The following is a 13180-nucleotide window of genomic DNA, read 5'->3' as shown; positions in this document are numbered from 1 at the left end:
CCTGTCCTACAAGGTGGGGGCACTTCATTGTACATGGGGCTTCTCATGCCAAGAAAATACAAATTTTTTTAAGGTTTTTTTTTAGTTATTGGGGGGGGGGGAGATTACAGAGGGAGAAGAGGACTCCCTGCCAACCAGAGGCCCTGAGATCATGACCTAAGCCCAAGGCAGATGCTTAACTGACTGAGTCACTCTGGCACCCCAAGAAAATACAATTTTGACAAAGGTGATATTTTGAGTTGGTGGGGGAAAGATGCACTGGTTGACAGTGTTGGGACAAACGGCTTTCCTTCAGGGGGAAAAATTAAAGGTAGTTACCTATCCCAAAACAGACATAAAATACCTTACAGGTGTTACTAAGTGTAAAAAACAAACTAAAAAAGCAATGGCAAAGCCCCTTTGCGCCTCTCAGGTCTCTCATGGGAATGGATTCAGTCTGTGGGAAGCTTCTGGGTGGCTGGTATTGTTAAAAGTGCTGCCCCAGCAGCTAGGACTCTGGAGTAAGATGCCCAGAGCATATGTGAGGAAAGGGAGACCATTATTTCTCAGCATCACTGTGCCAAGGGGTTGTTTTTACTAGAGAGGGTTAATGAAATTAAGATTAGCGTATTAGCTGCCTTGAGCTGACATAACAAAATAGCACAGGCTGTGTGACTTAAACAACAAAAATTTATTTTCTTAGTGTTGGAAGCCAGTAATCCCAGATCGAGGTCTGGCAGGACTGGTTCTGATGAGGGCTCTCCTCCTAGCTCACAGTCAGCCACCTTCTTGCTGTGTCTTTGATGGTGATGAGAATTTCTTTGGTTTGTGCACGTGGAAAGACAGAAATCTATAGTATCTCTTCCTGTCTTATAAGAACACAAGTTGTTTGGGATCAGAGCACCACGCTTATAAACTCATTTAACCATAATAACGTCCTTAAAAGCACCCATCTCTAAATATAGGCAAAGTGGGGGTTAAGGCCTCACCATATAAATTTGAGGGGATGCAATTTAGTCAGTAATAACTGGATTCTCAAATAGACCAATAAAACAGAATGAGATGAAATAGCTCCAGAAAAGCTATCCCCAGATAAAGATTAAAAAAAGAGCAGTCAGATGTATGTTTCTCCTAGAGCCTCAAAATATCATCATTTGAGATCATGATCAAGATCAAAAGAACATGAAAGTCAGATAATGTAGGAAGAAAATGCAGGAGCCAGAGAAGAAGCAGAGTATGCTAATGTATGAAAAAAATAAAGAAGCTACAGATGCAGAGAGCAAAATAATAAGATATGTATCTAAAAATAAATCCTCTAAGAAATACAAATTTGAGAAACATATTGACAAAGAACATTCTTCTTATAAAGTAAAGGAGAGATTAAATATATCTGAAAATGGTGAGGACAGACACAAACACAAAGAAATTAAGTCACTGAGAGGCAGAAGTCATTCAAGACCGAAGTCTCATTAAAGGCATCATTACAGTAGAAGCAAGGAGTGGAAATGTCTCAATCCAGGAACAGATACAGAAGTCATAATCCAGAAGCAGAGAGAGGAAGAAACCATGATCCAGAAGCAGGGGAAACACTGTGGATCAGATCTGGTTCCTGCTCACCAACAGGTATAGGGGTAGAAGCAGGAGCAACGCTAGAGGAGATGTCAAGATATAGAGAAGACAATGGAAAAACCAAGAAGAGTTAACAGAAGTTTAACTCAGACTCCTAGTCTACCTCTCTTCAGAGACAGAAATAGCAACGAGTGCACAAAAAGCTTTAGCTAGGGAGCTGGAAAGGGCAGAGGCTAGAAATTAAAAGAGCAAGAAAAGGAAACTGCTTAAAACAAAAACAAGAATTAACCACAGGTATGGGAGGCTCTGTTCTCAATGCTGTGGCTCTGTAGGCAGTGCAGCGAGCTCCCCTTGTCCATGGTGGTGCACCCCTAGACCCCTGTGGGTGCTAAAACCATGGGTAGTACTTAACCCTGTAGAGACTATGTCCTATATGCACACACCTATGATGGTTTAGTTTATGAGGCCTACTAAGAGATTAACAATAAAAAAACTACAACAATTATAACAATATATTGTAATTAAAAGTTACATAATGTGGTCTCTCTCTCTCTCTCAATATCTTACTGTTCTGTACCACCCTTCTTGTGATGACAAGATGAGAACATGCCTGATGGTGAGATGAAGTGAGGTCAGTGATGAACGCACTGCAACGTAGCATCAGGCTACTACTGACCCTCTGATAAGTCAGAAGGAGGACATGCCTCTGGGTCTTGGCTGAGCTGGTAACTGAAGCACGGAAAGTGAAGCCGTGCATTAAGGGGGACTACTCTGACACCTAAGACAGCTATGGCTCAGATGTTAGCCCAAATTAATATTTTTCAGAGACGAGAATGGTCTTACCTAGCTATTACAAGCCTGCAGTTGTGAATCCAGTGAAACCTGCTGAACAAGGGAAAAAAAAGAAGGCACTGTAGCAAGGCAAGAGAGAAGGGGATGATTCCATGCCTGCTTAAATACAGAGTTAAGCTGAATTTTGAAAATAAGAACCAAAACATCCAATTTAGAAAAGTAAATGATATTGTTAAGTGAAGATGAAGTTGGAGAGAGCTGAGCTGATGATGAAGGAAGTCCCAAGCCTAAGCAACAGGAAGAAGTAAGGTTGACTATAGAACATGGGGATTAGGAATGCTGACCCTACTCCACTTCCCACATAATCCAAAATCCATCTATAACTTGACTCCCCCCAAACTTAACTACTAATAGCCTACAGCTGGTAGCTGGAAGCCTTACCAATAACACAGTCAACACACATTTTGCACGTTATATGTATTATACACTGTACTATTACAATAAAGTAAGCTAAAGGAAATATGTTATTAAGGAGATCATAAGGAAAATATATAGTACTGCACTGTATTTATTGAAAAATATCCATGTATACGTGGACCTAGCACAGTTCAAGGGTCAACTGTATTTGGAAATCTAGTATGAAATGGCAAGATTGTAATGGATTCACTTTGAAAAAGATCACACTTCTAATGTTCTGGACTTTAAAAACTTCTTGTTCTGAGGTCAGGTGCTTGTTCACAGGAGGGCTAGCATTCCAGCTTGCGTGGGTATCACACTGACTTTAATTTATTGAAAAATAAGATCCTTATTACAAAAAAAGTAGTAACTATGTGACGCAATAACAGGCATTAGCCAATGCTCAGTGGTAATCATTTTGCAATATATAAGTGTATCAAAACAACAGACTGTACACTTTAAACCTGCACAACACTATATCCATCAATTATATCTCAATAAGGCTGGGAGAAAATCATTTTTATAAAAATCAAATCAGTGACACTAGTATTACTGTTGTAATCAGGCTAAACCTCCTTCCATTAAACTTTCCAAGAAAAATTTTTATTCCATGAATTCTAATTTTTAAATAAATAAAAGCTGCAGGTGGGATAAAATTTCATACATGGATTATTTATGTCATCCTGGGTACTTTTATACTTAACTTCTTACAGTTATTTTCATCTCTTGAAACATGAAAGAAATGTTATACAGATGTTCTGTAGACTATCTGGCTATTTTCTACCTAATCCAGCGCAGATGAACTGGGTGGTCATGGTGATAAAAAAGGTTTTCTCAGGAGAACAAATACTGTTAAAATGGCCATACCACCCAAAGAAATCCACACACTTAATGCAATCCTCATCAAACACCAACAGCATTTTCACAGAACTAGAACACAAACAATTCTAAAATTTGTATGTATATTAGGACCTTCTTTGGAAAAAAAAAAAAAAAAAAAAACAACAAAACTTGCACGTAAGATCTGAAAGAAGAAATTAATAAATGGAAGAAAATGTGGTTTTTAATTCATTTCTAAGCATAAATCCAACAGAGACTTTTGGGACCATTACAAATTATTCAAGAATGTAACAGCTGAACAGACGGTTATAAATTATAAATATCAGAGAATATATTTAAAAAGAATTGCACCCACGGGGAGTAACTGGTCTTACCGAGTATCTGAACCTACATTAAAAACAGTAAGACAGGGGCGCCTGGTTGGCTCAGTGGGTTAAGCTGCTGCCTTCGCTGCCTTCGGCTCAGGTCATGATCTCAGAGTCCTGGGATCAAGCCCCGCATCAGGCTCTCTGCTCAGCAGGGAGCCTGCTTCCTCCTCTCTCTCTGCCTGCCTCTCTGCCTGCTTGTCATCTCTGTCAAATAAATAAAATAAAATCTTTAAAAAAAAAAAACAGTAAGACAGTGTGCAACTCATGCAGAAAGAGAAACACAACTCAGTGAGACAGAATGATGAGTAAAAACAAAGACTAAATTATGGTTATTCAACTGACCTTAGTGAGTGGCTATCACATGCTAGACACATACCATTCTACCCTGGGACTACCTCAGTCAACAAGTTGTGCTCTCGCCAGGCTTATGTTCCAGGTGTGGGAAGAATAAGGCATATAAATAAGATCTTTTCTATTGTCCTAAGTGCCCTGAAGGAAATGAGCAGGACGATGGGACGGGGGTTACTTCATGAAAGTCTCAGAAGATCCACATTTGAGCTGAGTCATGAATGATAAAAAGAGTCATCTGAAGAGCTCACGAGGAAAAGAACTTACGCAAAAGCATTCTAGGGGCCCCTGGGTGGCTCAGTGGGTTAAGACTCTGCCTTCGGCTCAGGTCGTGATCTCAGGGTCCTGGGATCGAGCCCCACATCGGGCTCTCTGCTCAGCAGGGAGCCTGCTTCCTCCTCTCTCTCTGCCTGCCTCTCTGCCTACTTGTGATTTCTCTCTGTCAAATAAATAAATAAATTCAACAAAAGTGGCAAGTTACCCCTTCCTTATACAGCTGATTTTTGTACTTGCCACTCAGATATCCCAAACTAAGATAAATACCAATTAGGGAATATACATCACATGGTAACAATAAAGAGAAGCAAAGGAATGACCAACACAAAAGTCTGAGGAGGGATGCAATGAATGAGTGGATGGAAGTAAGGAACAGTATATACAAGCTTTATGGAACTAGTAATATACTGTTTCTTAATCTGAGTGATAGCTTCATTTTACTAGCATCTTGAAACTATATTGCCAAGTTTAACAGATTTTTTTTTGTATATACATGTTTCACAATAAATACAATTATTATTATTATTATTATTATTTTTTAGAAGATTGACTTTTTTTTTTTAAGATTTTATTTATTTATTTGACAGAGAGAGATCACAGTAGGCAGAGAGGCAGGCAGAGAGAGGGGGAAGGGAAGCAGGCTCCCTGCTGAGCAGAGAGCCCAATGCGGGACTCGATCCCAAGACCCCGAGACCATGACCTGAGCCGAAGGCAGCGGCTTAACCCACTGAGCCACCCAGGCGCCCCAATTTTTTTTTTTTAAGATTTTATTTATTCATCTGCAACCCTAGGAAAGGCAATCCCCCATTAACTGAGCTTTTTCCCTCAAAACATACTTTTGCATTTCTTGGTCATTCATTTTTTCCGATAAATTTTCCCTTCAACAAGTTCTGTAACATTTCCTGATGGAATTATAATTGGTTTCCCACTTAATTTGTTAATTACTCTATTATCTTTCCCAACAAGGAAAGCACTTGTAGCTCCATTTATTTGAACTATTCCTTTGTTTTTTCCTTTAAGATTTCATAATTCTATTGGAATTGTCAAGTATTCCATACCAAGTTAATTGCCAAACACTCAATATCCTATGTCACTACTGTGAGGGTTTTTTTAAATTATGGTTTTTCTAAGTATTTTCATGAAACGAAAAACTCAATTTTGATGGATTCATCTCATAGTTTACCATTTTGCTCATATCATCCATTACTTATTATTATAATGCTTGCTGTTTTTCCCAGGGTTGCCAGGTATATAGTCAGGCCATACTATAGTGAAACTTAGTTCTCTCTTCCTTTATCATGTAACTTGTTTCTTTCCTTTTTAATCATTCATTACAAATGTTTACTCAAATTAGAGTAAACAATAAGAGAGATCCTTGTTTTCATGAATGACTGTAAATTTTTCTCCTGAGGTAACACTGGCTCTTGGTTTTAAAACTAAAATTTGCTGGGGTGCATGGCTGGCTCAGTCAGTAGAGTGTGTGACTCTGGGTTCCAGGATAAGTTTGAGCCCAGTGGGTTCAGGATGCAGAATAAATAAATAAATAAGTAAATAAAGTGGCAACTGGATGGCTCAGTCCATTAAGCAGCCAGTTCTTGGTTTCAGCTCAGGTCCTGATGTCAGGGTTGTGAGATTAAGCCCTGCAATGGGTTCTGTGCTCAGCAGGGAGTCTGCTTGGGATTTTTCTCTATCTACCCCCCTGCCCCTCCCCTTGCTCACATACTCTCTCTCAAAATAAATAAGTAAAATCTTTTTTAAAAAAATAAAAAGCTTTCTATAAAAATAAATAAATAAAATCTTGGGGGAAAAAATAAATAAAACTAAAATTTGCTGCTCTGAGAAAAATAACCTACATACTGGAGAAAAGAAGGAGAAAAATACTTTTCACTATATACTCTTGGTTTGCCTTCTGAATTTTGAACAATGTGTATGTATTATCTCTTCAACAACAGTTTATGATAAATAAATAAATGTGCACTAAAAATCAAGCAAAAATGCTTCCTATTCCAATTCAAGAGCATTTGGGGAATAAAATTTGGATAATCATTTCTCTCTGATGCAACTCTATCAGTCTCCACTATCTTTCTTATTGCTGTAGGAGAGTCAAAGAACTTTCCCTTATTAAACTAACTGGCATCCTTAGAATAAAGACAATTTGGACACAATGAATATTTCTTCTACTATGAAGTATTCCGGAAAGAGAAATTTCAGAGCTAGAAAAGAACTTGTAAACTTGTAAACCCGATCTTAGCCAAAAGGCCGAGAAGCGATCAACTTGTAAACTTGTAAACTGAAACACACAAACACAGAGAAGAGCCGAAACAGAAAACAAAAACCCTTAAGCCAAAAAAAGCATAAAATGATTTAAGACCACACTGTTTATTATTAGGACAGACAGAAACAAGAGCCAGGTCTTCTGACTTCTTGCTACAAGTGATTATTGGCTAAGATCTTCTTTAGTAATTCTGTACCAAAACTAATACACTGTTTCAAGTAACATTTCTTTTGAGAGGCTTTTGGATTACTAACAAATTTACACAGTAAAATACACTTAAATAGTGTCATTTTTTAAATTCTTAGTTTAAGAAATACCTTACGTGGAGCTCTGGGTGTCTCAGGTGGATAAGCGACTGCCTTCAGCTCAGGTCATGATCCTGGTATTCTGGGATCAAGTCCCACACTGTGCTCCCTGCTCAGCAGAGCTTCTCCCTCTGACCCTCTCCCCACCAACTCAGTGCTCTCTTTCTCTCTCTCAAATAAATAAAATCTTTAAAAAAGAAAATAAAAGAAAAGTTTAAAAATCTAAGATTAAAAAAAATTTTTTTTAAGATTTTATTTATTTGACAGAGAGAGAGACAGCAAGAGTGAACACAAGCAGGGAGAGTGGGAGAGGGAGAAGCAGACTTCCCGCTGAGCAGGGAGCCTGATGTGGGGCCCAATCCCAGGACTCTGCGATCATGACCTGAGCCAAAGGCAGACACCAAATAACTGAGCCACCCAGGTGCCCCAAAATCTGCGTTCATTAAAAAAAGAAAAAGAAAGAAAAAAATATCTTATGCAATAAGAGGTTTTATTGTACTTCAACACTTAAAAATTCTAATGAATCTATCACGGAGTCAGGTTTTTTAAACCCTTTCAAATTTTCATCCTGATACTGGATTAAGTGCCTTGTTGTTGAACTAATTTGAGTATTTACATTTTGAAGTCAGCTATTTCAAATACATTAGGAATACAACTATGTATATCATCTTCTAAAAACAAGTTGATATTTTCTGACTTTTACCCTCAATATATTAGGCCAACTATTTATTGATTTCGCTGTCTTTTCAAGGATCAAACCCTTTAGTTCCTGTTATTTCTACATTTTATCTATCTTCCCAAATCCAATGCTTACTATTTAATAAATGTCCATTACATTGTAGAGTTAATTTCTTTTTATCTTGCCAATATAGATACTCCCAATAACTGCATCTCAATTTTTAAACTACATTATCACTATTTCCTTTTTTTTCTAAAACACTTATTATATGCCTATTTTTATAGCATTCTATAGTTTACCATACTATAAAATACAATGTCACAATTGAATCCTATAATCTATTACTTCTAAATTCATGGTAGATCTGACTCAAATGTAGGTTTTTTGATTCTAGATCTTAAGCTCTTTCTGTTATGCACATTGACTCTCAATGTCCAATCTGACTCCAATGTTTTAAGAAAGCTTTTTAAATCTTATCTTAGAGACAATTTTTCTTAGATAACTTATACTGTTATGTACAATATGTGAATATAATGTAGGAGTTTTTAAATTACTCATCTTAAATCATTTTCTGAATGTAAAAATTTGTAGCCAGAGAGTTCTAGTTCTCTGTAATTGTTAATTAGGTTTCAGTGCAAACTTCTATTTCAGTGCTTTATTCAAGTCACTTAAAGGAAGCATACCTAAAATTTCACATATAAAGTGATGGAATTAGGGCCAGTTGCTGGCTCAGTTGGTAGAGCATGCAACTCTCACTCTCGAGGTTGAGTTTGAGCCCCATGTTGGATGAAGAAGTTATTTCTAAGAAAAAAATCTAAAATAACAGAATTACACTAAATTAACGGTTCCCAAGTTAAAGTCCCTACACAGCTCAGTTTTCCCAAAGACGATGAAAAGAATCTGTAACCCACAGGACATCTGGGTGGCTCAGTCAGTTAAGCGTCTGCCTTTGGGTCAGGTCATAGGCCCAGTGTCATAGAACGGGGCCCTGCGTCAAGCTCCCTGCCTAGTAGGGAGCCTGCTTCTCCCTTTGCCTCCCTTGAACCCCCAGCCCTGGCTGGTGTTCTCTCTCTCCATACACACACTCTCTCTCTCAAATAGATAAATAAAAATCTTTTTAAAAATAATCAATCAGGGGCACCTGGGTGGCTCAGTGGGTTAAAGCCTCTGCCTTCAGCTAAGGTCTCTCTGCCTGCCTCTCTGCCTACTTGTTATCTCTGTCAAATAATTAAATAAAATCTTAAAAAAAAATTCAATTGATTGATCTGTAATCTATTTTAATTTACAAAAATCCTAAAAAAGAAATCATGTTTACCTATGTTAAGATTGCACAGACTAACTAAAATATTAAGTCTCTGTCTTAGGCTAGAATTACAAGTGAAAATAAAAAGTATGAATTCTTTTTTTTTTTTTTAAAGATTTATTTATTTATTTATTTATTTGACAGACAGAGATCACAAGTAGGCAGAGAGGAAGGCAGAGAGAGACGGAGAAGCAGGCTCCCTGCTGAGCAGAAAGCCCAACGTGGGACTCGATCCCAGGACCCTGAGATCATGACCCGAGCCGGAGGCAGAGGCCTTAACCCACCGAGCCACCCAGGCGCCCCAAAAGTATGAATTCTTAAATGTCACTTGGTTTAACAGATGAAAAAAATTTCAAAACATGGTATGATACTATAATTTATAATAAGAAAATATTTGGTATTCATCGCTGTTTCTGGCATAGAGCTCCTAAGTGATAAAGGAATTTGGAATGTCCTAAATGATAAACGTGACCTGTTTATGTTAATAAGGTGACTTTTAGAAGGCACCTAAAGATGAGGACTGGTTGCTACGGGAACCAACCATGCAACTGGAGGACTGGAACTTTCAGTCTTACCCCTGATCTCCAGAAAAACCCAACAAGCCAGTATTTGGAGAGCTTCCATGTTGGTGGACTTTGGAGAGTGGCCTGACTAGAAAGGGCATGGAAGCCCTTTCCCTATTCTTTGTCCTATAAATCTCTTCTATCCTTTTAGAGTAAGCAGGTAATCTAGTAAGTACCATGTTCTTCTACTAGAGAGTTCTGTGAACCACTCTAGCAAATTAAACCCAAAGAGGAAGTCATGGGAACCTCCGATACATAGCGAGTCACTCGGAAGCACAGGTGACACCAACCCGGATTTGTGACGGGTCTTTATCTTCAGGTAGATAGTGTCAGGACTGAGTTAAATTTGTGGGTCACCTGGCCACTGCCCACAGAGAACTGAGTTAACTGCTAGGTGGTGGTGGAGGGGGAAATGGTATCAGAATCATACGTGAAAACCAAGGGCAGAGAGAGAGCTGGATAGAAACCAGTGAATCCAAAAGCTCCAGGAGTTTTTATGGGTTGCCAGGAGCTTTCTTAGTGCACCATATGGTGGACATCTGGCAACTCTCACCAGTATCAGTAAAAAGACTGACAACAAGATCTACAGGATAGTGACTCAAAAATCCAGTGCAAATTCTCTTTGGTGGCCGCCATCATTAGCTGACTACACATACCTGGATGAGGTCCAAGATTCCAAGTTCGCTCTCTGACGAATCCACACAGAACACAAAGTAGAGTGTGGCATAGTGCCGGTAGATCAGCTTGTAGTCAGAGCCACCGATCAAACTGCAGAAGATGGGAAACACTTACATGGCTATGTCTTAAACATATCCAAGAGAAACCCTATGACAAAGAATGAGAACGGTATGCAACAGAAAGGGGAGGCCAGGCCAAACAACAGGCCACTTCTACCACGGGAACAGCAACCAAGTGTGGCAGAGGTGCCTAAAGCACTTTAGCTCACCTTTTCTCCTGTCATCCTCCCAAGAACCAAACACCTAAATGAGTAATATCTGAAGCACAACCATTCAAGAGCTTCCAAACAGAATTGGGTCTCTTCCTCAGCAGCACAGGTACCCACCTGACACCTGAGTACTACCTCAAGGGCACCCAACAGTGGATACACAGGCAGAAAGCTGAAGCCCATCATTTACCTTCCACCTTCCAAGAAGTTACAGATGTTGTCATCTCGCTTGAGAACTAGATGGAAGGTCTCTCGAACAATCTGCTGTTGAATTTCTTCTGGCTATGGAGTAAAAGAAATAAAAGTGAATCAGTAGCAGGGGAAGGCGGTCTGACAAATTACATTCCACAGACGGGGATGAACAGGGATAGATGTGCTTCCAAGCAGTAAAGATCTGAACATTTGGTACTGGTTTCCAGAAAAAATAAAAGTGATGAGTAAAGGAAAAATAAAAGGGGAATCTATGGAAAATGGGTAAGACTCAGTTACAGGAATTAAGCTAGGGTATATTTCCCTGGACATCAAGTCACTAACCATTATTGTCTTGATAGGTAAGCCCATACTTCCTTATGGTTAATAACCAAGGAAAGGAGTGGGGTGCCTGAGTGGCTCAGTCGGTTTGGCATGACTCTTGGTTTCAGCTCATGATCTCGGGGTCATGAAATTGAGCCCCACAATGGGCTCTGCTTGAGATTCTCTCTCCTTCAGCCCCTTCCCCCACTTGCACACACTCTCTCAAATACATAAAATCTTTAAAGATTTTGAGAAAGAGAGAGAGAGAAAATAAGTTGAGGGGAGGGGCAGAGAAGCAGACTCCCCACTGATCAAGGAGCCTGATGCAGGACTCATCCCAGGATCCTGGGATCACGACCCGAGCTCAAAGGCAGATACAACTGACTAAGCTACCCAGGTGCCCCGAATCAATAAAATCTTTAAAAAATAAAAACCAAGTAAAGGAGAACTGACAAAGTCTCATAAAAGGTCAAAGAATAACTAGAAGGCCCAGTCCTGAATATTTTGCCTTCCCCTAGAAAATATCTACGCTGAGGTAAATAACAAATATCAATGGGTCTAACCCCTCAAGGAGGGCAAGATTAAATCGTATAATCATGTTTTTAAAAACTGAATTTTCTGTCTTCTATACTGGTAATACGGTATTACACTGAAAATGGGGAGTTACTCACCAATGAAGTATTACTGACAGAAAAAGTTCTATTTACAGATTAGAATTTTGAACAGTTATACTTTTTTTTTCCACTACCATAGAGGAGAAAGCTCAACTGTAAAGACACCTCTTGATGACTCACACGGATTTCTGTTTACAGAGGAGGTTCATAATAAGTATGGGTAACAAAAGAAGGGAAAAAAAAGATGATGAGGGGCACCCGGGTGGCTCAGTCAGTTAAGCCTCTGACTCTTATTTTCAGCTCAGGGTATGATCTCGGGGTCATGGGACTGAGCCCCGCCACGAGCTGTGTGCCCAGCCAGAAGTCGGCCTCAGATTCTCTCTGCACCCCCACCCCACTCTCTCAAATAAATAAATAAATCTTTAAACAAAGAGAGAGAAGGATGATAGGAGGAAGAAACTGATCATTAACACAAAAGTAACTGAAATCTCTAGACCAATGCTCTCACATCTCAATGTGCAATCAATCACCTGGGAATGTTATTAAAATACAGGTTCTGATTTAGTAGGTTTGGGGTGTATCCTGAGAGTACACTTCTAACAAGCTTCCCAATGATACCAATGCTGCTGGTCTGGCGAATCCTACTTTGAGTAGCAAAGCTTAAGGAAACTTTCAGATTGGATTTGCCCTAAGAGTCAGAAAATAGATTCAAGTAATGTTAATCCCTTCTTTCTAAACCATTGAATTAAAGTTTGAAATGGTTATTTAAATAAAGACAAAAAAAAAAAAACAGGGAAAATGTCATTGTGGAGAAATTATTTTTCATGACTTTGACTCAACATGGATAAACAGTGGCTCCTCAGTATTTACTGAATACTACCAAAGAGGCGCCAGGGTGGTTCAGCTGGTTCAGAATCTGCCTTCAGCTCAGGTCATGATTCTAGAGTCCTGGGATCGAGTCCCGTAGTGGGGGTCCCTGATCCGGAGACTGGTTCTCCCTCTGCCTGCCACTCCCCAGCTTGTATTCTCACTATCCCTATAAAACTAGTAAATAAAACCTTAAAAAAAGAAAAAAGAAAACAGAAAACCTGCTAATCACTAGCCATTGTAAGTCTGAATCAATCAGTCACTATTTTCCTGGTTTCCATTTAAAGTCACAAAGCTAGCTCGCTGATGCCAGGATGCTGTAAACGATTAACTCTGTGTTCTTGGAAATATAAAACATGCTAGTTATCAGCACTTTTTTAACCTGATAAAAACATCTTCCAAACTATGGAACTAGAGCGTATCATGCTTAGCGAAATAAGTCAAGCAGAGAAAGACAACTATCATATGATCTCCCTGATATGAGGAA

At 39.1% G+C, this 13180-nt stretch overlaps 1 protein-coding gene across 1 annotated transcript in view; it reads right to left on the bottom strand.

The window, feature by feature from the left end:
• The window catches only part of AP3S2 (adaptor related protein complex 3 subunit sigma 2), a 52132-nt gene that overhangs the window by 35612 nt on the left and 3340 nt on the right, over positions 1 to 13180 (bottom strand). The window contains exons 2-3 of the mRNA XM_059371577.1: positions 10890 to 10981; positions 10410 to 10521 (exon numbers count right to left, since the gene is read on the bottom strand). Coding sequence (XP_059227560.1) covers positions 10410 to 10521; positions 10890 to 10981 — 204 coding nt within the window. The remainder of the gene's footprint in view (positions 1 to 10409; positions 10522 to 10889; positions 10982 to 13180) is intronic.

The sequence above is a fragment of the Mustela nigripes genome, chromosome 13, assembly GCF_022355385.1.
Source record: "Mustela nigripes isolate SB6536 chromosome 13, MUSNIG.SB6536, whole genome shotgun sequence".
Taxonomy (NCBI): Eukaryota; Metazoa; Chordata; class Mammalia; order Carnivora; family Mustelidae; genus Mustela; species Mustela nigripes.
Note: the sequence above shows the minus strand (reverse complement) of the source record. Positions and strands in the feature narration are given on the sequence as shown.